This window comes from Pipistrellus kuhlii, unplaced genomic scaffold, assembly GCF_014108245.1.
Source record: "Pipistrellus kuhlii isolate mPipKuh1 unplaced genomic scaffold, mPipKuh1.p scaffold_m20_p_34, whole genome shotgun sequence".
NCBI classification, from domain to species: Eukaryota; Metazoa; Chordata; class Mammalia; order Chiroptera; family Vespertilionidae; genus Pipistrellus; species Pipistrellus kuhlii.
In genome coordinates this window covers 289230-313643 of record NW_023425534.1, presented here as the reverse complement: position 1 = coordinate 313643, position 24414 = coordinate 289230, and the positions used below count along the sequence as shown (strand labels likewise).

Sequence of the window (24414 nt, the reverse complement as noted above, 5' to 3'; positions counted from 1 at the left end):
CCAGCCACGTCATGTACATTTGACCAGAGGCATGTGAGAGAGACCCCATCTGATCTGTCTTAATCAAAGCGCACAGGTGTGCTTGGTCCTGGGTGGGAAGGACACTGGTCATTGGCGGTCTGAGAACGTGGGTGCTCTGTGGTGTCTCCTGCTACAGTGCTCTGTGGGACATCGAGACGGGCCAGCAGACAACCACCTTCACCGGACACACCGGGGACGTCATGAGCCTTTCTCTCGCCCCCGACACCAGACTGTTTGTGTCTGGGGCGTGTGACGCTTCAGCCAAACTGTGGGACGTGCGAGAAGGGATGTGCCGGCAAACGTTCACCGGCCACGAGTCCGACATCAACGCTATCTGTGTGAGTGGCGGCCGCGGCAGGGTCCTTTGCCAGAGTCACAGTTAGATTAGTTCTGTGCACACAGCATTCTCGTTCAATTGTAAATGTTTCTAGGACTAGACATCCTCTGTTTTTTCTGCAAATACAACCCAATTTACCAAAAACTCCTGTGGAAAATCTAGCAGTGGGGCCAGCTAATTCTGTGCTTGGCTGGCCCCCAGCCCTGGGCTTCCTGGGAGAAAGGGGGGAGCACAGGGTGCAGTAACTCACCCAGCCTGCAGCCTCTGGGGGGCGGGGTGTCCCTTTTCCACCTCTGGACCTGAGGCCTGGCTTGAGGGGAGCTGTGCGGCGTGTAGTGGTTGTGGATCCTTTTTTTTTAAAATATATTTTATTGATTTTTCACAGAGAGGAAGAGAGAGGGATCAGAGTTAGAAACATCGATGAGAGAGAGTCATCGACCAGCTGCCTCTTGCACACCCCCTACTGGGGATGTGCCCACAACCAAGGTACATGCCCTTGACCGGAATCGAACCCGGGACCTTTCAGTCCGCAGGCCGATGCTCTATCCACTGAGCCAAACCGGTGCCGGCTGGTTATGGATCCTTTCCCTGCCTTCTGCCTGGGGCTCCTGACTGCCGGTGACTGAGAGAAACAGGGCCTCGGTGCTGCCCACCCTGCAGCTTCCTGGACACTCCTGTGGCTCAGGCGGGCACAGCCCTCAGTCCTGGCCGTGTGCTCCCTGGACCCTGTGCTGTGGCCCCGGCTCTGTCAGCATGCAGCCCTTGCTGACGTGGGCACTGCGTTGGCCTGCCCATGGGCAGTGGCACTTCCAGTATTCATGATTTGTGCCTTTGCACACTCCTGATTGCTTTCTCTTTCCAGTTCTTTCCAAACGGCAATGCGTTTGCCACTGGCTCGGATGATGCCACCTGCAGGCTGTTTGACCTCCGTGCGGATCAGGAGCTCATGACTTACTCCCACGACAACATCATCTGCGGGATCACCTCCGTCTCCTTCTCCAAGAGCGGGCGCCTCCTCCTCGCCGGGTACGACGACTTCAACTGCAACGTCTGGGACGCCCTCAAAGCCGACCGGGCAGGTGGGTGACGGCGGGCCCTCTGTGGGTCCCGGACACTCGGGCCATCTTTCAGTATGGACGTGGCTCCTCAGAGAAGCCCCGGTGTGCTGGGCCGGCCTGAGCGCACCTGCCAGGCGCATGGTGTGGCCGGCAGAGGGACAGGGACAGGCACAGGCAGCCAGGAGCCGGCTTGGCAGGCCTGGAGCCCCTGCACACACCAGTTGCTTTCCCACCCACTTGTGCAGTGCCCAGTATTCCCAGTGGGCAGGAACGGGGTGCCCGAAGAGTGGAACGCACACAGCAGAGGCTGGTGTGTGGCCCAGGTGCATCCTCACGCCCAGGACGGGTGATGAGAATCCCCGACTCCGTGCGCCTCGGGCAGCGGACTCATTTTAGAGTTGCCGGCTGTGTCCGTCCGGGCTTGGGAGGGTGGGAGAGGGCTCGTGACCCCTGGTGGTTTGGGGTCTCACCTCGGCTTCCGCTTGTGGAGGACCTGCTTCCTGCCCCAGGTGAACCGCTCAGCTCCCCCGCGCAGCGGCATTGCATGGCTGCCTGGGGGGACGCGGGCCTGCAGTGACTGTGCCCTGCTTGCTCTCAGGTGTCTTGGCCGGGCATGACAACCGCGTCAGCTGCCTGGGCGTGACTGACGACGGCATGGCTGTGGCCACGGGGTCCTGGGACAGCTTCCTCAAGATCTGGAACTAACACCGGCAGGTAACTCGGGGAGGTGGTGGCTCATGGTTTCTGGGCTCTGGGGGGGTGGACGGGTGTGGGGAGGTCAGCCTTGACCGCAAGCTGAGTAGCGAGGGGTCTGAAATGAAAGGCCCTGCTTGTCTTTACTTTTCTTTCTTTTAGTGTCTTCTGTGTTGTTAATCCTCACCTAAGGATACTTTTCCATAATTTTTTCTTTTTTTTTTAGAGTGGAAGGGAGGAGAGGTGGGAGGGCATCCATATGAGAGACACATCGATGGATTGCCTCCCCATATGGGGCCCCGACCAGGACCAGGGATCAAGCCTGCACCTGGGGTACATGCCCCTGACCAGGATTGAACCCGGGACTCTTCAGCCCGTGGGCTTTCCTGTCTACTGAGCCAAACTGGCCAGGGCTCTGTTGATATTTTTTTTAATGTATTTATTATGGCGACAACAGGTACTAACATTGTATAGGTTCCAGGTGCACAGCTCTAGGGTGCACCCATCCCCTGTGTACTGCACTGTGTGTTCACCACCCAAGGTCAAGTCCCCTTCCATCACCACTCATCCCCTCTCCCTCCCCCCCTCCTCCCCCAGCCCCCTCCCCCTGGTCGAGTCCCCTTCCATCACCACTCATCCCTCTCCCCCCTCCTCCCCCAGCCCCCTCCCTCTGATGGCCCCCACACTGCTGTCTGTGTCTCTGTGTGCTGGGAACAGTGCTTCTATACTTTCCCTTCCCCTTTCCCCCAGCCCCTCTCCCTGACAGCTATCTGTTCTTTCTGTCTCGGGGAGTCTGTTTCTTTTATTCCTTTTTCCATTTTGTTAGTATACTTTCCAATAAGCTTAAATCCTCGATGGGCACAGCATTGCCCAGGTTCTGTGTGCAGCGGCCTCAGCGGAAAGGCTGCCTGGGCTCAGGGAGAACTGCCCCCCTTCCATGGGCATGAGTCCCCGTTCCTCAGGCGGCTCTGGTTTGCTCTTTGCCCCCCAGGAGTCACTGTGTTGTTCTCTGCTTTGTACGCATAAGCCAGAGAGAATTCCTCACCTTTAAGAAGAGCCTGGCCAGTGTTGCTCAGTGGTTGAGCATTGACCTATGAACCAAGAGGTCACAGTTCAATTCCCGATCAGGGCCCAGGTTGTGAGCTCAATCCCCAGTGTGGGGCATGGAAGAGGCAACCGATGGATGCTTCTCTCTCTCTCTCCCTCTCCCTTCCTCTCTGAAGTCAATAAAAATATATTTTTTAAAAATGAAACCAATAAAAATATATTTTTTAATAAAAAGGGGAGCTGTGTGCTCTCTGATTCTGGAGACCCTGATGATAGCCATCAAAATGGCCTTGGACACAGCTTTTTTATGGAAGCCCTGTTCCCAGCAGCCTACGCAGGGTCCAAGATGGCAGGAAACGCTCTTTATTTTGTCAGTCAGTTTGCTTTGTTCTTGGGATTCCACACACACTGGTGCTTGCCGTCCTCTGACTCACTCAGCAGCGCGCTCCAGCTCTCGCTCACGTCTAACCTCTGCTTCCACAGCCGGCGGCGCGGTGACTGGAAGACCATTCCACCCGAAGCGTTGCAGTGATAGCATTTCCAATCCTCCCTACTAACGTGGGCGCCCTCCCCTCCGAACTCCAAAGGGCAAGATCTTTTCCTTCACTTCCTGCTGAACCAAGAGCACAATCCACGAGAGAAGAACTGCTGTGAGCTCGACGAGTCGTGCCTCCTCCGGGACCATTGTCTTTGTTTGCTTTTTGTCTGGAATGAAGTCAGAAGGAAACTAGTCAGGATGTTCACACACAGTAGCTCAGTGTATCGTGAGGCAGACACACCTGGCCACTCGTGGGTTTGGACTCAGGTCCGTGACCCCGTCCGTCTGTGGCGCTCGTGCAGAGCAGGTCGAGGACTGGATCTTGTCATCGGCTCCAAATTCCAGGTCGTGTTTGTAACAGGATTTGAAACCATTCATGTTTCCTTTTAAAATACCTTTGTGTTTAGTAGTTAAACAGAGAGAGAGGGTCTAGCGCGTCTCTCTGAAGTTGTTAATGATGTAAATTTAGTCCCTGTTTTAAAATTTCTTTTGTCTAGTGTCACATGGTTGTTGCGCAGACATGGCACAGAAAGAGAGCAGACCCGAGCGTGGTGACCAGCAGAGTCCAATCAGGCACCTTTCTCCCGCGTCCTCTGCCTCTCCCTCCAATTCCTCCCTCACCCCGGGTTTCCTGTGAAGTTGGGGGGAGTTTATAATAATAGCCTAACACTACCCCGTGCCCCGCCCCGCTGTCATAACCTCTGTGTTCAAGAGAGGTGCCCGTCCTGTGCTTGGATAGTCAGTCAATTCTTTGTGTATGAAACAATGTAAAAATCAATGTTTTGAAAATAATGATCTCAGACTTTCTAAGTTAAATGTTGAGCCATCGGATCGTTTGCGGCATCGGGGATAGCTCTTAGACGCGCATGCTGTAGGAATGCTGGTGTGCGCTCCGCTCAGTCCATAGGTGTTCTCTTCTTCACGAAATAACCTCTTTCCAGTTGTAACCATTGACGGCTCTCGCCACTATCGTTGCTACTCTGCACGCACCGGAAGCAGTACAGTAAGCAGCTCTAAGACACGCTTGAGTAGCAGGATAAGGCACTATTTTCTTTATTTCTTTAAAAACCACCAAGTCCTGTTCCAAATGATTGCTGTTGGGTTGGGGTGGGGTGGGGGCAGGGGACGGAGACCCTGGCCGTCTCTAAACTCATGGCCCGTTTCCCACGGAACCAGCCTCTGTACCGGAGGCAGGTCATTTTCTAACAGACTTCCGGTGTCCCCAAGCCGGTCCCGGCAGGCGTCCGAGCCCGAGTGCCCGCAGCAGCAGCAGCAGCAGCGCCGGCAGGTGCGGGGCGGTGTGCTGGCCCCTCCCCAATCTCCGGAGGCAGCAGCAGAGCTTCCCGGCTGGCTGGCTGCGGCTCCTGCACAGATGGCCACGGGGACGCGTGGGCTGGGGCTGGGGCTGGGGCGAGCGGGGAGCGGAGCCCTCCTAGCGACACCTCTGTACACCGCCTGCACCTGCCCTCCCTTTTGTATTTAATTTCAGTCCGTGTACTGCAAGGAAGCTGGACGCGAGGTAGGCCCTGTATTCAACTGTACTGTTATTTAAGCTGTAATAAAGCAGTTTGGCGTGAGGGACCTCCGTGTGGCTGCTGCTTTTCCCTGCGGGCGGTCTATGCTGGCCTCTGCCGTGCTTTCCCATCGCAGAGAATCCAGGAAAGCAGTGGGTCCCCACATGCACCACCACCACCACCACCACCACCACCACCACCACCACCACCACCACCCCCCCCCCCCCCCCCCCCCGCCTCCATCCAACCACACCCTGGCCACTCCGACCACCTGTCCCTACCCAGATTCCATCCCCAGGCGGCTCCTGCACTGCAGCTGGGCGTGCGCTCCGCCCTGAGCCCTCGGCACCTGCCCCAGGGCCGCCACCTCTGATGGAGACCAAATACCAAACACCGCCCAGAGCCTGTGGGTGGGTACAGGCCCACCTGCTCCTACCCGGCCACTGCGTGAGGTTAGAGGTCACCGGCCATTCTCAAGCTCAAAGGGCGGCACGTTCTCCAGAGGGGAGATTGCCCGTCTGAGGAGGCACCATGTGGGGGAGCAGGCCCTGGAGTTACCTGGGGTGTGGGTGTCACCCACGCACACTCCTCTGCCCGCTGGGTGCACTCCCAGCTGCTCCCAAAGTCTGTTCTGTGCAAATTAACACCCGCACTGCCTTCAGCTGCACCAGGCGCTCCCTGACCCCCGGGGGCCAGGGGGACCCCAGCCGCCACAGTAACCACCATGTTGGTGCTGGGGTCCGCATCTACCCCCCCCCCCCCCAGCACCTAGCAGGGCCTGGCGCTCCCCACGGAGGAGGAGCCGATGGCGTCCTTAAAGTCTCCAGTCCCCCTGACCATCACCCCTCCCCCTCCGTGTCCTCAGTCTTCCCAGAGCCCAGGCCAAACCCTGCCCCTTGGGGTCCTCACCGTGGGACCTGGGCAGGCACTCGCCGCCTCGGATTCCCAGGAAACCACCTGCTTTAGAGGACTTGGAAGAGGTCAGAGTCCCGGGGTGGGAGTGAGCAGGCGGGCTAGGCACTCGGCCTTCGGGACTCCCACTCCCACCCAGGTTGCCACCTGGAGTTGGGGGACAAAGGGGTGCCGTGCCTGCTGTGCTCACTGCCCCCCATGCTGCTCTTCCTGATTCAGGGCAGGGGCATCCCTCCCCCAGCACCTGGGGAGGAGGCAGCCCCGGGAAGTCTTGTTCCTGCTGAATGGTGAGCCTGGCATGTGCTGCCCTCCCACACACTCTGGAGCCAGCCAGCCCTCAGGAGCCCTCACAGGGGCCCAGTGGACACCCCTGGCCAGGCCTCGGGGGGGGTGAGGCGCTGCCAGGCAGGAGGCCGACCCGTCCTCGGTCTGCTGGCTGGAGGCCGGAGGGATCAATGAGGACCTCCCAGGAGCCAAGGCCCCCCCTCCTCGGGGAGCCCGTCTCCTGCCACTTCCCCTTTGGGTGCCGGGCAGCCTCTGCTCACCCTGGCATTCATCCCACCAGGTACAGCCGAGGCCAACGTCCCAGAGCTGGGAGCAGGACCCCAAGAGGAGCACCCCTTCCACTCCCTCCATCTGGGAGCCTGACTGTACCCAAAACCCAGGGTGCCCCCTCACCGAGTCCAGCTTTGGGCAGCAGCTCCAACCTGCTCCAACCCCCACCCCCACCCCCGTGGTGCAAGCTCCTGCCTCACCACCACCACCTGCCCTGCTGTGCCTCGTCATTCAACACTCAGAAAAGTGGGTCCAGGCTGAAACAGGTTTGGCTCAGTGGTAGAGCGTGAGTCTGCGGACTGAAAGGTCCCAGTTTCGATTCTGGTCAGGGGCATGTACATTGGTTGCGGGCACATCCCGGTGGGGGGTGTGCAGGAGGCAGCTGGTCGATGTTTCTAGCTCTCTATCTCCCTTCCTCCCTGTAAAAAATCAATAAAATATATTAAAAAAGAAAAGAAATGAAAAGTGTGTCCTGGCCCGCCAGCATGGCTCCGTGGTTGAGCCTCGACCTACGAACCAGGAGGCCACGTTTCCATTCCTGGGCAGGACACATGCCCTGATTGCAGTTTCGGGCTTGACCCCAGTAGAGGGTGTGCAGGAGGCAGCCGATCAGTGATTCTCATCATTGATGTTACTATCTCTCTCCCTCTCTGAAATCAATAAAAATACATTTATTTTTTTTAAAGCGTGGGTCCAGGTTTTGGGGGGCTGAAGCTTAAACAATATAGAGCCACGTTTAAGAAAAAGAATACCAAGAAACAAATACTGTTCTTTGTTAAGGTCGTCTGCAGCTCTGGCAACAGGGAGAGTAGAAAGACTCTGCTTTTCTGGACCCCTGAGCCCCTCAGAGGAGACCCCGAATACACAAAGCTCAGCCAAACTGGTCTCCCAACGCCACCCCACCTGCACCACGTGCTGCCACCGGCCCCTCCCTCCCACCACAGCCTGACCGAGCCTCTGGATTCCGCCCAAGGGACGTGACCTCGAAGGATCTTCCAGACGCCCCGAGGCACCCCTCCCAGCGTGGCCCTGAGATGGCGTGATTGCCAGTCAGGCACCCAGGGCAGAGGCAGCTGTTATCTGAAATGAGGAAGCATTTCTGCTAGGGGTGGGGGGTGGGGGGAGTTGCCGTGGTTACAGGCTTGCACCTGCACAAGTTCCCTTCAGAGAAGGACACCGGAAGGGTGACTGCCTTGTCACCTTGGTGAGAGACGCTGCCTGGACTCACGCGATGGTGCCTTCTCTGCAAACTGCCCTGTTCCGGAAGGTTCCTGGGAGGCCAGGCCTGGCGCCTGGCAGGGCCAGAGCCAGGTCCAGCCCTGGTCTTATTCTTCTCACGAGTATCTATCCCAAAACACAACACCATGGGGATCTCCAGTGGGGGCGGTGGGTGGGGACTTTGGGGAAGCAAAGTGGTTGGTTCTCAAAACAACTTGATGGGGAAGTTACACAACTTGAGAAATACCCTCCTGTTTCCCCTATTCTTGTCCCCCTTTCCACTCACCCTGGTGACCCCACTGCCCAGTGGCCCCAGGACAGCCGTGAAGCATGTCCTTTCCTGTGACCAGCGGTGTTCCGTGGACGTGGGGCCAGGAGTCCCAGCCGGAGAAGACGGACAGCAGCTGGTAGGGGGGCTGGGGAAACCTGGGTCCAGGTGGCTGCAGGGGGTCAGGGTGCTCCCTGTTGGGAGTCCTTCGCGTAGAGGAGTGATGGCTGGCACTTGGGGAGCCAGGCAGGTCACAGAATACCGTTCGCCTCCTGCGGGAACCCTGCAGCAGTGTATCCCTGACGTGTCCCTGGCACATTGTGGGGACAGGATCCCTGATGCATCAGGTGCTAACTTTCAATTCAGGAAGCCGTGGGAGAGCCCGGGGGCAGCAGCTCCACCAGAGGCTACGCGATGGGCCCTGTGGCCTGGCTCCCTCGCCTGCGCTGGCAGCCTCCGGACGCAGTGCTGTCACAGGTCTTTACCCTGAGCTCTGGCTGCCCAAACATGTTCTTTCTAAGAAAAGTCCCAGCTGGTCATCATGGAATCCTCAGTCAGAAGTGTCACCACCCATGGGGACCTGCGGTCAGCCTGCCTGGGTTTCGGTGGAGGGAAGTGAGGTGGGCTGGGGTCAAGGGGTGGGCGGCACCCTTAAGTGTGAGTGGGGACCAGGGATCATCCTCCTGTCACCAGACGGTGGCCTGGCTCGGAGTGGGTGTGCCAAGAGCTGGCTGGTAGCGTGTGGGTTCTTTTTTATTTTTATTTATTTTATTTATTTTTTATTTTTTTTTATGTGTGGGTTCTTGACTTTGTGCGGGAAAGATTTCACAGCAGAGTCAAGGGGATTGTGAGTGTTTTTAAAGTTGGGGAGGGATTGTGAGTGTGTTTATTAAAGTTGGGGACAGGGAAACAAGGAAGGACTTCGAAGAAGCAGCAATAGGAGGCGTAGGCTTCTGCTCAGCTCACTGGGAAGTCAGAGGACAGAGGGCCGCGGCGACAGCTCAAGGGGGTTAGTCCAGGAAGAGCTGCCACTGCCCATTACTCCCCGGGGTGCATGTTTCCTGGGGACCCTTAGAAGGTGCATACCTGCGGGAGGAAGGAGTGGGGGTGTGGGTGTGCCCGCCGGAGGCAGAGTGCATGCCTGAGGGTGTTTATTTCTCTTGCAGGTGGGAGTCTTGGGAAGGTCTCAGGGGAGGGGCTCTGCAGGATATTCATCAGTTTCCAGGGGCACCGTTCAGGGTCACGTCTTTGCTAACGGGTTGGTGACAGGGCAGGGCAGGGCATCAGTCACGGCAGCGGGTCCTGTGCCCACCTGGCTTTGCTGCTCTTCTGGGCCTAGAGCTGATATACAACCGAGACCTAGATGTTACCTCTCGAGAGGTGACCTGCATCTGCCCGTAAATTGCACAGTTTGTCCAGCTCTCTGCCTCAGTCTCCCCATTCTACTTGCCAAGGAATTGTCCCAGCTTTTTTTTTTTTTAATTATTAATATATATTTTGTTGATTTTTTTACAGAGAGGAAGGGAGAAGGATAGAGAGCTAGAAACATCGATGAGAGAGAAACATAGACCAGCTGCCTCCTGCACACCCCCTACTGGGGATGTGCTCGCAACCCAGGTACATGCCCTTGAGGGGAATCGAACCTGGGACCCTTCGGTCCGCAGGCTGTCGCTCTATCCACCGAGCCAAACCCGTCAGGGCTGTCCCGGCTTTTTACCCTCCAGTGTCACTCTGCGGAGGGTCAGCGTGCGGCCACCTGCGGGGCTGGTGTCCAAGGACAGCGCCCCACCTGCGAGGGGGCGGGGCGGGGCCCCGAGGGGCGGGGCCAATGAGCGGGAGGGCGGGGCCAGTGGGCGCGGTGGGGGCGGGGCCAGTGGGCGCGCTGGGTAAAGCGCGGCGCATGCGCGGGCCCGGCACGCGTGCGCACTGGCTGCGCGGAGGCAGTGCTGCTTGTTGGGCCGGCGCCGCGGTCCCCGGAGCCATGGGGTGCGATGCGGCCGCGGCGCCGGGGACCGGGTAGCGCCGACGAGCCGCTGCGGGGCAGCGGAGTCCGCGGACGGAGCCGGGCGAGGGGACGGCCCCGCAGGCGCCCGCGGCCGCGAACGGTGAGTGCGCGCCGCCCCGGGCCCCGCCCGCGCCGCCTGGGGCCGCAGGGCCGGGGGTGTGGACGCCGGAGGCGCCGCCGCCGCCCGTGGGTCCGGGAACGCCAACGCGGGGTCTCCCGGCCCCGGGCCTCGGCCCACGGCCCACGGGCACTGCCGGGCGGGACGCCGAGGGGCAGCGGGCAGTCCCTGAGGCGTTCGCCCCGGGCGCCGCCCCGGGCCCTGCGGGAGGGCCCGCTCCGCCCGGCTCCTCCGGAATAACCGGTCCCGGCGCCGGGCGGCCGCGCCTCCGCGCCGCGCCCTCGGGGAGGGGCTGGGGAGCGCGCCGCCCTTCAGGCCGCTTCCCGGGCTCCGCTCCCGCCGGGCTGACCTCTGCCCCCGCCCCCCGCCCCGCGGTCACCTGTGCCCCCGCCGCCGCCGCCGGGGCCGGAGTCCGAGCCGGCGCTCCCGGTGGCTGCGCTGGGAGCGGGCCCTCGCCGCGGCTCTGGCTCTTGTTCTTGGAACTTCCCCTGGGTTTGTGTTACCAGCACGAAACCGCGTGCGATTGGCAGGCGACGGCCCGGCCCCACCCCCCACCCCCCCACCCCCCGACCCCCCGACCCCCCGGCCACAGGGCCCCCGGCCGGCCACGCAGCGTCCCGGGGGTCCTGGGGGTGGACGTGGGGGGGGCGGTGCCCTCGTTACGCAGGAAAGAGGCGGCTCTGCGGAGCCCAGCGTCTGGGAAAAGGGGGTGTAACCTGCAGAGTGCAGAGGCGGGCGGGTGTTGATGGGGGTTGATGGCTTGTGTTGTTGTTTGTTAAACATTTTTAATGATTTCAGAGAGGAGGGGGGCGGGAGAGAGGCACAGAAACGTCAGTGATGGAGGGAATCATTGATTGGCCGCCTCCTGCACGCCCCCCATGAGGATCCAACCCGGCCCTGACCTTGGGTTCATAGGTCATCACTCAACCACTGAGCCACACCCCCCGGTGGCCTGTGCCCTTATTACCTGAAATCACCGCTTCTCTGCAGCCAGAGGGACCTGGAGGCCGGCCACCTGCCCTGCTGGCACCCTGAGGGTCTTGGGTCCTGGGTGCTGGGCCAGTGCAGGCAGCTGGTACCTGTGGTGGTGGCTGCCCATGGGCACCGACTCCCCTCCTTGCCATTCTCTGGGCTCCATGCACCAGGAGGGGTGATGGCAGTATCGGAGACGACGGGGGAAGGTTGCCTGGGTCACCGCTCCCTGCAGAGGGACCACGTGGGCGGGGCTGCCTGGGAGGGTGCCTCCTTCAGGTCCCTGATGCAGGGAGGTGTGGGTGAAGGCCGGCTCTTGCATCAGTAGAACTTCCTAAAAGGTCTTGGTGCCGGCCTCACCACATGCTTGCTGGCATTGGGCATTACTCATTGTTAGTTATTGGGGGGAGAAGAAAGACACCCCCCAACTCAGTACCAACTAGTGAGGCTGAACAGCTTCCCGTTTCTGTGACCAGATAAAGTTTCCTTGTTTATTCAGTTTCAACAAGTGTGTTTTTTGTTGTTTTAATTGATTTCGGAGAGGAAGCGGGGACACACACACACACACACACACACACACACGCGCGTGCGGGACGGGACATCAGTGATGAGGGAGAATCATCAGGTCCACACTGGGGATCGAGCCCACAGCCTGGGCCTGTGCCCTGACTGGAAACCGAACTGTGACCTCCTGGTTCGTAGGTCAAAGCTCAACCACTGAGCCAGGCAACAGACACATGTGGGAAACTCACCCTGGAATCAGATTTAGGTTGTTTGTGTGTGTTTGTGTGTGTGTGTGTGTGTGTGTGTGTGTCTCCTCACCACTTTACCTCTGAATCCTCTGTTACTGTGCTCCAGTACAGCTTTCTAATCAACTCCCCCCCCCCCCCCCCCACTCAGGAATTGTTTGTTAAAATTAGGTTCCTGCTGTCTGAACTTGGGCAGTTAGGATTTCACCTTTTCAGAACAGTTAACACCCCAAACAGACGAGTTAAATGTGCCTCCTGAGAAAAAAATTCAGTATGATCATTTTACAAAATAGTTTATTGCCTGGCCATCAAATTAGTCTTTGCAAGTAACTGTAACAGCTTCTAGATAATCTATAATAATAAAAGGGTAATATGCAAATTGACCAAACCGCTGGACCGCGGAACGACCATCCGGACAAAGCCGGCCGGGGCTGCGAGGGCCGAGCCTCGCACCAGCTCCTTGCCTGGGGCCTCGTGTGCGTGATAAAATAGACAGTTTGTAAGTACATCAGCGTGTTGTGGGCTTGGCTCCCCATTGTTTTATCAGCTGTTTGGAGATACAACTCCCGGGAAGCGGTGGAGATGGGACGGAGAGAAGCATGTGTTCCTAGCCCGCGCCCAGGGCGACCTCCCACACGGTTGGCACAGTCATGGGAGCGCCAGGAAGTGGACATGGGAAGGCTGCCTACACGGCCCCGCCCTGGCAGTGGCCACCAGTTTTACCCCGTGTGGCTGCGTGTACAGGGTGTGACTGCTCACCGCACCCTGTCCGCCCTTCCCAGCCCAGCCGGCCCCTCCCTGGCTCCGCACCACCCCCCTTCAGTGATCGCGGGGCAGCGGGTCCTTCAGACAGCGGCCCTGGAGGCTGGCTTGGCCCTCGCGTGCTGCCTCCCTCTTGGTCCATCTCAGCAGACCTCGGTGTGCCCACCCTGTCGGGAGTTAAACCCAAACCTTTGCCCACCAGTCCCCTGGCCGGCTATACCGGGCGTGTGGGCTTTGTCTGTGGACAATTTTCTCTGCGATGGATGCCCAGTGGCTGCCGAGCTGGACTGTCAGTTAGGGTTTTGTTTGTTTGTTTTTAATATATTTTATTGTTTTTTTTACAGAGAGGAAGGGAGAGGGATAGAGAACATCGATGAGAGAGAGACATCGATCAGCTGCCTCCTGCACACCACCTACTGGGGATATGCCCGCAACCAAGGTACAGGCCCTTGACCGGAATCGAACCCGGGTCCCTTCAGTCCCCAAGCCGACGCTCTAACCATTGAGCCACACCGGTTTCAGCTGTCCGTTAGTTTTTATGAGAAACTGCCAGACCGTCTTCCAGAGGCCTGCTCGCTCCGGCCCACCGGCCCCTCCCCTGCTCAGGACGGCTCGCGCCCTCTCTGGCATCCCCTGCTTTGGCGGTTCTGGTGGGTGCGTGGTCCCCTCCTGGGTGGTCTTGACTCCTCGTGGCAGCAAGGCCTGTCGTGGGCTCACTCGCCTGGACAGCCCCTGGGTGTGCTCCCCCCCTGCCTGCCGCCTCCTCGGCGTGGAGCTCACGTTGTGTCTGCGAGTTATTCGTGCCCGGAGCCCGGTCCACGCGGCTGTCTGGTGGCTGTCTCCCCGTCGAGCTTGTTTTCAGTCCTTGAACGGGTCTTCCACCGAACACATTTCTGTTGGAGTGAAATCCAGTTTATCTGCTTTCTTGCCTTTTATGGGCTGTGCTTTTTATATCACGAGTAAACAGTTCTCTCGCCCTGAGTCAGAGACGTCCCGCTTTCTTGCAGTTTCCAGTTGCTGCGGGCACCCGGCGGGACTGACGGACCCCCGGGCAGAGGTGGGTTCTGGGAGTCGGGGCGGACGGCCGCTGGCACGGCGCTGGCCTGCCGCTGGGCTCTGCTCTCCGCGGACCGTCTGCCTTCCCACACGCCTGGCCTGGCCTGTTCCCTGGCTTAGAGAGTAAGTCTTCTGTGTGTTTTCAGATGGGTTTGAGAGAGAGGAGGGAGGGAAAAGTTGGGGGGGAGAGAAACATCTATGTGAGAGCGAAACATCTGTCAGCCCCTCCTGCACGCCGGGAGCTGGGATCGAGCCGGGGACCCAGCCCGCAGCCCAGCACAAGCCCCGACCGCGGCCCGGCCCGGAGAGTGACCGGAGCGCGAGCCTCCTGCTCCGTCCTCCCGGCTCTCCCGGAAGCAGCTCCTCCGTGTCCACGGAGTCTCGTCTGGACTTCATAGAATGGACCGGACCCTCGGGGGGGCGCCTTCCCGCCCGGCCCAGGAGCATCTGCGGTTTCTCTCGTTCGGGTTTCATTGTTCTCAGCATACAAGCCTCCTCGTGGTGTTTATTTTTAATTATTTATTTTAGAGAGGCAGGAAGGAGGGAGAGCCATTTGTCGTCGTGCTTATTTCTGCTTTCTTTTGTTGCTTCTTGTGTGTGCCCTGACCAGAGATTGAACCCGCAGCCTTGGTGTGCCGGGTGGCACTGTGCCCCGCCGAGCGACCGGCCAGGGCTCTCTGCGGGTTGGTTATGTTTGCGCCTCATTGTTTTTTAAACGTATTTTTATTACTGATTTCAGAGAGAAAGAGAAACATCAGTGACGAGAGAGAATCGATTGGCTGCCTCCTGCACGCCCACACTGGCGCTTGTGTCTGAAACCTAGGCAGGTGCCCTGGGTGGGAATTGAACCATGACCTCCTGGTTCATAGGTTGATGCTCAGCCTCTGAGCCACGCCAGCCGGGCACATCTCCCTATTTTTAAAGTGATGGTCAGTGACGCCTTTTACTTCCTCCTCTGCCTGCTTTGCCTGTTGTGCCAGCCAGGACTTTGGCGTGGCACTCTGTCGGACAGAGGGGTGGGAGCAGACGCCGTTTGGAGACATTCCCTTATTCACCGCTAAGTTAGGTGTCAGCTGTCGGTTCCGTAGATCAGTGTTTCCCCAACCTTCTCTCATGATGAGAATCACCTGGTGGAGTTGTTAAAACACAGATTCCCGGATCCCAACTAAGAAGTGCTAAACTAGAATTTTTGGGAACATATAGGTAAAATTGTATACTTAAACTAGTGCTCTAAGACAGATTTTATATACAGAGTACTAAGTTAGGTATGCAATTTTACCTATATGTTCCCAAAAATTCTAGTTTAGCACTTCTTAGTTGGGATCCGGGAATCTGTGTTTTAACAACTCCACCAGGTGATTCTCATCATGAGAGAAGGTTGGGAAACACTGCCGTAGATGGTGTGCATCAAGCTCCTCCCCATTCCTCATCACAGAATTTTTGTCATAAATGGGTACTGAGTTTTGTGCATCAGTTGATGTCATCAGGTGATTTTTCCTTCTTGCCTTGCTAATGTGTTGCATTGCATGGATTGAGCCAGCCTTGCATTCCCAGAACAAACCGGTGGCGGTGGGTTACTCTTTTTGAACATGTATCGCTGCAGAGTGAGGCTGCTCTGGGCAGCATGGAGCGTGACCTGAGGGCTGGTGTGAGTCCTAGTTCCTGAAGCGCAAGCAGAAGCGGAGGCAGCGCCACCTGCGGGCGTGGCTCTAGGGCTTGTGTCCGGGCTCTCGGCCCGGCCCGGCTGTGGGCTGCGGGGGCAGGGAGTGCAGCTGGGAGACCCTGCGTTGCCTGTTGGGCAGGCGGTGGGTGGTGTCCTTTGCCCGCAGGAGCCTGCCCTCGCACTCTGTGCACTGCTGCGTGTGCGTGACTTCAGCTCTGAGCACGGGGTACAGACTCCAGCTCCCTCGTCCATTTAAGTGATAATTACCTCGAGTGAGTTACCTGTGACCGTTGCCCATGACATAAACCACATGCCCGGAAACCCTGTGATTGCAGGTGGTTACCATCGCGGTGAAGATCTCAGCGGCGTGGCCATCCCCTCGCCTTTCCTCCTCGGTCTCTCCCTCCCCGCGGTGTTTCCATTCCTTCCTGGCTCTAGGGTTACGGCCTCCGCCGGCTCGGGCAGCGGCTCGGTGGCCACAGGCCCAGCGTGTCCGTTGTCATTGACCAGCTTCCCTCTCCTCGGGGCTCAGGCTGCCCTCCCGGGTTCAGCTCCCAGCAGCGGGGGCCCTGCCTGTGCTCCGCAGGGTCTGGTGGGGGTGGGGGTGGTGGGGGGAACAGGCAGGCATTGTTCCCAGGGGCCGTGAGCTGAGTCTGCGGGTCGTGGCCTCCCGGAGCCCTTGGCCGGCTCAGGCGTGGGCCTCTGTTGGCCTCCCTCTGTGTCTGCTGTGGTGAGCAGGGCCTGGGCTGTTGGCCCCGATGCCAGCTGTGCGACCTAGCCGACCTGGCGGGGCCTGGTGCCGTCCCTGCTCCTAGTTCTGCTTCGCTGGGAGGGGACGGAGGGCAGCAGGGGAGCGGTCTGCCGTGGCGTTTGCACGCCTGCCGTGTCCCGTTTCTGCCCCGGGTGCTTCTCCTGGGCTATTACCTTCCCTGGGGCTCCCACATCACTGTCCCTGCTCTGTCATTTCCTGTTGGAGCATGCGGGCTGTCGACTGGCTCTTCGAGGCAGCAGCACGTGGGACTAGGGGGGGCCTTTTGGCTCCTCAGGGGAGCTGCCCGGGTTCAGTCCTGTGTCTGCCCACCGCACCCTGGGCGGCACCCAGGCCTGGCGGAGCGCTCACCACAGGCTGAGCCAGCCGTCCCCTGAGCGCCAGCCCCCGGCAGCAGCACGTGGGCTCAGGGGGACCCTTTGGGCCCGAGAGCCTGAGCAGAACCAGGTCAGTAGCTTCGGTTGTCGGCCGGGAGCGAGGCAGACCCCGTGGCAGGGCAGCCTCCGGCCGGCCGTGCACGGTGTGGAGCAGGGACGGGGGGAGGCGGCGCCGGGCGAAGGCCGGAGCAGGCGGTGTGGGTGCCAGGGTGCGCAGTCTGTGTCGCGCGGGCTCACCGGGGCGGCTGTAGCCTGGCAGGGGTGAGACGTTTTAAGAAACTTCAGCCAGGCTGCCGCGTTCTCATCGGCCTGTTGACAGAGTTGGTCTGTCCGTGTTCGGGTACAGTCCTTGTCACGTGTGTGCTTAGCAGATGTTTTCTGTCGCCACCACGTGACGTTCACTTTGTTAACCGTCCTGGGAAGGGTAGTGGCTTCCATTGTGATGAGGTCGGTTCTTGTAGCGCTGGGGCTTGGCGTGTTCTGTTTAAAAACCTTCGCCAAAGCCACGGCCCCGAGCCTTCCTGTGCGGCCGCCTCGGGAGGCGTCCTCTGTCCCTGGCCTGTCCGTCTCCTGTCGGCACCACACGCGGCTCAGGCCCAGCGTCCTTTCTCAGAAAGCGGCTGGTTTGCTGTGGGTTTGGGAGGGCCAGGGAGTGGGGGGGACGGAGGTAAGTGTCCCTCCAGTCCTGAGCGTGGCTGTCCTTCCCTCTGGCCTGTCTCCTCTGCATGGACTTGGCAGCCTTTCTGCTGGGGTGTGAGTGACGGAGCATCGTGACGGCTCCACACCGCGGGCAGCCAGTCCGTGTCGCAGAAGTCCCCACAAGGTCCCCTTGCAGTGCCTGAGGCGAGGTGCCTTCAGGGACCCCGTCACCTTTGACCTCCCCTGGAGGCCCAGGCTTGCCCAGAACCCTCCATTCCCCCGCCCACCACGCCCCTCGGTGCCAGCGCTGCCTCCTGGGGGAGGAACGGCGTGTCCTGGCCTGGCCGCCTGCTCCTGTGGAGGCCGGGCCGCCCGGCCTGGGTCGTCCTCCGCCGGCCTGTCCTCTGCTCCTCCTGACGTCCACGTCCGGGAGGACACCTTCAGGGCCACCACCCGGCCCCCCTCCCCCTCCAGGGAGGTCAGTGTTTGCTCCTCCCCTCCCGCCCTCTCTCATCAGTCGGGAATTTTCTCAGAAAATCACTCTCTGCCTTATCAGGCTCCCTTGGCTCCCGCCCTGAGTGGTGTGAGCTCAGCCTCCCCTCCCCCCCCGCCCGGGGCGCACGGCTGTTTGCGGGCGGTGGGCGCCGTGTCCACGCCGAGCTGTGCCCGGTGGTTAGAAGAGGCTGTGGTCACACGTCCGTCCGTCCGTCCGTCCGTCCGCCCGGGCCGTCCTGGGACGGAGCGTCTAGCCACCGCCGCTCAGTGCGTTCGCTCAGCTTTTCTGGACCGGAGGCGTTTACCTCGCGCCGCTTCTCCGGCCGCCGTGCCCGCTGGGCGCGCGTGGGCTCTCTTCCTGCCTTTGGACCCCCGGGCTCGCTGAACGGGCCTGCGGAGTCCTCACGCGCTTTGTTCTGTTAAATCAGGGATCCGCGTTCTGACCGAAGCCCTGGTTCATCGACCATGGAGATGGAGCCGGAGAAGGTCAGCGCGCGCCGGGGGCTGAGTGCGGACACGGCCTCCTACCGCTGTGCCGCCTGCCACGGGGACGAGGACCCGGCGCTGGGCCACCCCATCCCCATCCGGGGCCGCGCCAAGTCCCGCAGCCTGTCGGCCGCGCCCGCCCTGGCGAGCACCAAGGAGTTCAGGTACGGGGCCCTCGGCGCACAGCGCCGTCCTCAGCAGTGCCCACGCTGAGTGCCCACGCCTGTGCCCACGGAGGTGTGTGGCCCAGGCCCCGCTCCCGCCTGGGCTGGCGGGGCCACAGCCCACAGGTCAGCTGGACGAGTGTCCCCACTCCCCTCCCCGAGGCCAGCCGCGCGGCTCTTGCACAAGACCTTGAGCAACCGCGTGCAGAGCGGGTGCGACCAGCGGGCAGGGCGAGGTGAGGACACCTGGGACAGTAAACACCCGGCCCCGGGGAAGCTGCCAGAGTGACTGTGCCTCTGGAGCAGGGGGCGCCTGCAGGCCAGGGGCATCCTGGGAGGAGCGCCAGGTGAGGTGGAGGAGCGCACGCCTTCCCTGGCTGCGCGGGGTGTCAGGTGCTGCAGGGTTTTCTGGGTAGAAAGTTCTCGCCGTGTTGGGAGGACAGCGGAGCCTCGGCCAGGCAGCTTCTTTCAGGTGCCTTCCTCTGGTTTTGTTGACCCTCCGCACCCAGGCCCCGAGGCCAGCGTGGCTCCCGCAGCGTGGCTCCCGCAGCCGGCTCTGGGCTTGGCTCTGGGCGTGCGTCAGGCACCCTTTCTGTGCAGAGGACGGAGCCTGGCAGCGGCCGGGGCGTGTCTGCCTGTGGGTGTCAGCCAGGGAGTGAGAAGGCTCGTCCCAGCTAAACACCGACTCACAATCCACTGCAGACCCGTTTCCAGGCTCTGTCCCCGAGGCCCGCAGGGGCGGCTGCCCAGGAGGAGCCTGTTCTGTGCGGGGAGGCGGCCATGGAGCCCTGAGCTCGGCAGTCAGCGACGAGAGCACGTGGCTGGCTCCCTGTGGCTTCCTGTGGAAGGGCCTGCGGGGTCCTTGGCGGCTGGTGTGGGGGATCCCCCCTGCCTGGCTACGCGAGGTGTCCTGGTGGGGCGGGCACCGAGCACCCCGGACGTGCTGGCCCCGTGCTCGTCAGGGCCTGTGCCTGTCACCTCTCAGCTCAGGGAAGTGGGGCGCTCAGGAGCGTCGTCCTTGTTGACAGGATGGCTCGAGGGGGTGCCCGTTGGCACGTGGCTCTCAGTTCCCAGGGATGGTTTCCTGCAGCCTCGCCCCAGGCGCAGGGGAGGGCTGGTCCCACAGGCACCTGCACAGCTCAGGTTCCAGGCGGCCCGAGGTCAGGGCCTGCTCCGGGTGTGTCCTGGTTCTGAGGCTGGGCCAGGTGTGCCCGGGGTCTCCAGAGGCCGTGCTGCCTGGACAGCGTGTGCTCTCCGGTGAGCGCCGGGGCCCAGGGACAGAGCCGTCATTGGGCGGAACGTTCCCGAGGCTGCACCGCTCTGCTCTCTCCACAGGAGGACCCGCTCCCTGCACGGGCCGTGCCCCGTGACCACCTTCGGACCAAAGGCCTGTGTGCTGCAGAACCCCCAGACCATCATGTGAGTGCGGGCCTGCGGGTCCGGGGGCGCTCTGTGTGTGGGGCTCCAGGACCTTTGAGAACGTGAGGCGAATGGGCATGTACGCCCAGCTTTCCCTTGGATTTGATTTTATCTTTAATTAAAGTTCAGGAAGAGAAGGCCGTGTTTCACACTCACACATGTGGTGGGGCAAATGTTTCTCCTTTATTGGATCCTAAAGTGCAAGGCGTTGGCTTTTTCGAAAACGTGAGTTGACCTGTTTGAGGAGGTCACGCTCGCATCGCAGTGCTGTTCCTCGCTCTGGGGCAGCTGAGGGCCTGGCGCCTGCATGGCCGCTGGCCCAGGAGGCATGTGGCCCAGGAGGCGGGTTAAAGCGGCAGCCGGTGAGCGCCATCCTGTGCTCGGAGTGGCCTGTGGTCCCGTCAGGCACGTTCCGGTCCAGACTCGGCCCAGCAGGGCGTGCAGGAGGCAGCCAGCTGTTTCTCAGAAATCAATAAAACATTAAAAAAAACTATTAGAGCAGCTTTAGGTTTACAGCAAAATGGAGAGAGAGGTACATAGATTTCCCACCTGTCCCCCTTCCCCCCACGCAAATCCCCTCACCACCGACCCCTCACAGGGGTCAGGGGTCAGGGGTCAGCAGAGAGCCGGCCCGACACTCACCACCACCAGGTCCAGTGACAGCGGGTTCCTGGGTGCTGTGCGTCCTGTCGCACAGGCGTGTAGTCGTGTGTGCACCGCGATTATCACGGAGTGTCACTGGCCCCAGGTCCTGTGACTGGCTTTCAGTCGGGTTTTGCTGTAAAGGTTGAGGGCCATCTGAGTTGCTCACCGGAGGTGTGCCGTGGGCTGCACCCCGTGAACCAGTCGGCAGGAAGCCTGGGCCCGGCGGCTCTGCATGGCCTCTGGGGGGGGGGGGTGTGTCTGTGGGAGGCCTGGCGTCCTCCTGGCCATGGAGGGAGGGCGAGGGTGAGGGCCTCCCACAAAGGGCACCGCTGTCTGTCCTGGAGCAGCGCTGCCAGGACGGTGGCTCCAGGAGCTGCCGTGCGGCGGGACTGAGAGGTCAGGTCCCCCCGGGGAGGTCAGGACCAGCCAGGTGCACAGCGGGCGCTTCAGGCAGCAGGTGCCGGGGAGACAGCTTCCCAGCCAGCGCCTGCCTTCGGGGTGGGCGGGCCGAGGGAGGCCGGCCCCTCGGGGCTGCGGGCGCCTGTGGCATGGCCCCAGCGAGAGCTCCTCCCGCAGGCACATCCAGGACCCCGCCCGGCAGCGGCTGACGTGGAACAAGTCCCCCAAGAGCGTCCTTGTCATCAAGAAGGTCCGGGACGCCAGCCTGCTGCAGCCCTTCAAGGAGCTTTGCGCGTACCTGATGGAGGTGAGCCCTCGGCCCCAGCCCTTGCCGCCTGCCGCCCGCCCGCAGCCCCCGCAGCCCCTGCCGCCCATAGGCCCCGCCGCCCACAGCCCATAGGCCCCGCTGCCCGCCGCCCACAGCCCTCCCCCGCCCGCAGCCCCCGCCACCCGCCCGCAGCTCCCGCAGCCCCTGCCGCCCGTAGGCCCCGCTGCCCGCTGCCCACAGCCCTCCCTGCCCGCGGCCCCCGCCGCCCCAGGCCCCCTCGGCGGCGGCGGGCACAGCGTCCAGGGCGGAGGCAGGAGCTGCTGCACCGCGGCCTGGGCAGGGAGGGGATTCGCAGCCGCAGGGGAATTGGTCTCCGCCGGCCGCCAGGCCTCTGGGCTGACGCACCCGCTGTCCCCAGGAGAACAACATGATCGTGTACGTGGAGAAGAAGGTTCTGGAAGACCCTGCCATCTCGGGGGACGACAGCTTCGGGCCCGTGAAGAGGAAGTTCTGCACCTTCCGGGAAGGTGAGCACCCGCCTGCACAGTGCCCGGGAGCCGGCCCTCCGCCCTCACGCCTGCACAGTGCCCGGGAGCCGGCCCTCCGCCCTCACGCCTGCGCAGTGCCGGGGAGCTGGCCTCCCGCCTCCGGCTGACAGCTCTCCTGCCTTCCAGACTACGACGACATCTCCAACCAGATCGACTTCATCATCTGCCTGGGCGGCGACGGCACGCTGCTCTACGCCTCCTCGCTCTTCCAGGTGAGCCGCTGCCGCCGCTCCGCCTCCCGCCCGGGCGGCCAGGAGCTGCGGGCAGGCCAGTGCCTGCTCTGTGGTGCCTTGAACTGGGGGAGGGCCGTGGGGGGGTGACCTCCAGGGCCGGGGGTTCAGATCCCGGGGTGATCCCAGAGGGGAGGTCCACCCTGCATGCCCACCAGGGGTCAGAAGGTCAGGCCTGGAGCATGGAGAGGGCCCTCCTCCTGGCCCTGCTCACCTCAGGGGCCTCTTCACCCAGGTCGGCCCCTGTAGGCCCTGGCCCTGGGGAGCGTGTGGCCCGCTGACACGGGGACTTGGGTGGAGGGTCAGCTGGGTGACCACTTCTTCGCCTTCAGGGCAGCGTGCCCCCCGTCATGGCATTCCACCTCGGCTCACTGGGCTTCCTGACGCCCTTCAACTTCGAGAACTTTCAGACCCAAGTGACTCAGGTGATACAGGGTGAGTCGGAATGTTCTGGAACCCACAAGCAGTCTGAGCCCGGCCTCGCCTTCTCCCTTGGTTTTGGGATTTTAAAGGTGTCAGGGAACCGTAGTATTTCAAGTCAGAGACCCCTCCCCGCTCCCTGAGTCTATAGGGTGATGCTGTCCACAAAGCGGGCAGCTCTGTGCCCAGCTCCTCAGCTGGACACTCACCTGTGCCCTGTGCTGGGTGCTCCCGCCTCCTCCCCTCACCAGGGATCCCTTCCCCTTCCTCCCCCCTCCCCCTCCCCCTCTCCCCTCTGAGGTTCAGCGATTTCTACGTCTGATTGGCTCAGACGCTTTTCCTAACGTCGAGAAGTGAGAGCAGGTCCCGGGTTGAGGACACGGCGTGCTGAGTGGCAGTGGGTGGATTTTCACAAAAGACAGACGTGTTGCTCTCGTTTTGGGGGGAGAAAAGGGGGTCCCTGGTGGAGAGGGGTCTCTGCTTCCTATGGGTGTGACCCGCCCGGGTCCCTAGGGAACGCAGCTATTATTCTCCGGAGCCGGCTGAAGGTCAAGGTCGTGAAGGAGCTCAGAGGGAAGAAGATGGCCCTCCCTAACGGGGTCACTGAGAATGGGGTGCTGGCCTCGGACTGGGACACGGAGGCCGGGAAGCAGGTCATGCAGTACCAGGTCTGTGGACACGTCCCTCAGCTGGTCCTCAACGTCTTCTGGCCTCGGGGAGGGGTGGGGGGCTTTGGTTGGACCCCAAGGGGAGTCCCCCCTCAGGGCCTTCCAGACGGCCCAAGGAGCGGCACCGGCCTGCGGGACAGACCCCCGGGCGCTGCTCCGCCTCAGTGAGCGGCCTCGGCCCCCAGGTCCTGAACGAAGTGGTGATTGACCGAGGCCCCTCCTCCTACCTGTCCAACGTGGACGTCTACCTGGACGGGCACCTCATCACCACGGTGCAGGGCGACGGTACGTGGCCGGGCTGCGGTGGGCATCGGGTGCCGTGCGGGTGGGCAGGGAGCGTGACCTGCGCTGTTCCTCAGGCGTGATCGTCTCCACCCCGACGGGCAGCACGGCGTACGCGGTGGCGGCCGGAGCCTCCATGATCCACCCCAACGTGCCGGCCATCATGATCACGCCCATCTGTCCCCACTCGCTGTCATTCCGGCCCATCGTGGTCCCCGCAGGAGTCGAGCTCAAGGTCAGAGCCCTCGCACCCTCTCGCGGCCAGGTGGTCGCCAGGGGCTTCTGCAGCGGCCTCATGCCCCGGCACCCCCCTGTGACCCCGTTCCCCCGCGGGGGTCCCCCTTTTCTGTGCGGAAAGGGCCTCCTCCCGTCCTCACTGCCCGTTGGGCTCACACTGTGGCAGGGGCGGGTGTGGACGGCAGAGGGGCCAGGACCATGCAGAGGGTGCTGTCCCCGTGGAGGGGGCCTGCCCGCCTTGGTGGACACGGGGAGTGGCCCAGGGGAGGGCGACCAGTGTGGTCAGTGAGCTGAGCCGGGGCCTGGCCCTGGGTTCCAGCCTAGGGTGGAGGGCGGTGACCTGGGCCTGGATGGACGTCTGTCCTGTCCCAGGGCTGGTGTCGGTGGGACAGCACCTTCGCCGGAGCTGGCCTTGGCCTCTAAGAGTGCTGTGGGCCTCCAAGGCCCCGGTTGGTGCCGCCTCCAAAGCAAGGGTCTGAGGCGTCTGCTGGGCCCTGCAGATCATGCTGTCCCCAGAAGCGAGGAACACCGTGTGGGTGTCCTTTGACGGACGGAAGAGGCAGGAGATTCGCCATGGAGACAGGTGGGTGCGGAGTGAGGGCATGCCTTCTGCCCTCCTGCCAGGATGGCCTGGGGGCCCTGGGGGTCCTGGTCTCACGTGTCACATGGGGCCATGCCTGTCGCAGCCTGTCACACGCGGTAGCTGTGTGGCCCTGGGTGCTGTCGTCCCTGCCGGGAGGGATGGAGCTGCTCATACGTGGCTGCACCCGTCCCCTCTGTCTCTGTCCTCCCCTCCTGAGGGGGGTGCTGAGGGGCCAGGGCTCTGTCCCAGGACAGACAGCAGTACCCGGGGACCCTGCCAAGCGGGAGAGCCAGGTCTGA

At 61.7% G+C, this 24414-nt stretch overlaps 2 protein-coding genes across 6 annotated transcripts in view; both read left to right on the top strand.

Annotated features, from left to right (window-relative positions):
- GNB1 (G protein subunit beta 1) overlaps positions 1-5275 on the top strand; it is a 49531-nt gene extending 44256 nt beyond the window's left edge. For 2 of the 3 annotated variants that reach the window (XM_036461009.2, XM_045570528.1), the window contains exons 9-12: positions 158-359; positions 1221-1437; positions 2015-2130; positions 3637-5275. In XM_036461009.2, coding sequence (XP_036316902.1) covers positions 158-359; positions 1221-1437; positions 2015-2121 — 526 coding nt within the window. In that variant the 3' untranslated portion in view covers positions 2122-2130; positions 3637-5275. The remainder of the gene's footprint in view (positions 1-157; positions 360-1220; positions 1438-2014; positions 2131-3636) is intronic. The other variant, XM_045570529.1, reaches the window with a different exon arrangement.
- A 4806-nt stretch (positions 5276-10081) lies between these two features.
- Positions 10082-24414, top strand: part of NADK (NAD kinase) — a 26142-nt gene continuing 11809 nt past the window's right edge. For 2 of the 3 annotated variants that reach the window (XM_045570518.1, XM_045570519.1), the window contains exons 1-10: positions 18195-18416; positions 19752-19835; positions 21057-21186; positions 21566-21674; positions 21822-21907; positions 22258-22360; positions 22859-23013; positions 23199-23298; positions 23373-23530; positions 24033-24115. In XM_045570518.1, coding sequence (XP_045426474.1) covers positions 18232-18416; positions 19752-19835; positions 21057-21186; positions 21566-21674; positions 21822-21907; positions 22258-22360; positions 22859-23013; positions 23199-23298; positions 23373-23530; positions 24033-24115 — 1193 coding nt within the window. In that variant the 5' untranslated portion in view covers positions 18195-18231. Of the gene's footprint in view, positions 10267-18194; positions 18417-19751; positions 19836-21056; positions 21187-21565; positions 21675-21821; positions 21908-22257; positions 22361-22858; positions 23014-23198; positions 23299-23372; positions 23531-24032; positions 24116-24414 lie in introns of those variants that run through there. The other variant, XM_036461007.2, reaches the window with a different exon arrangement.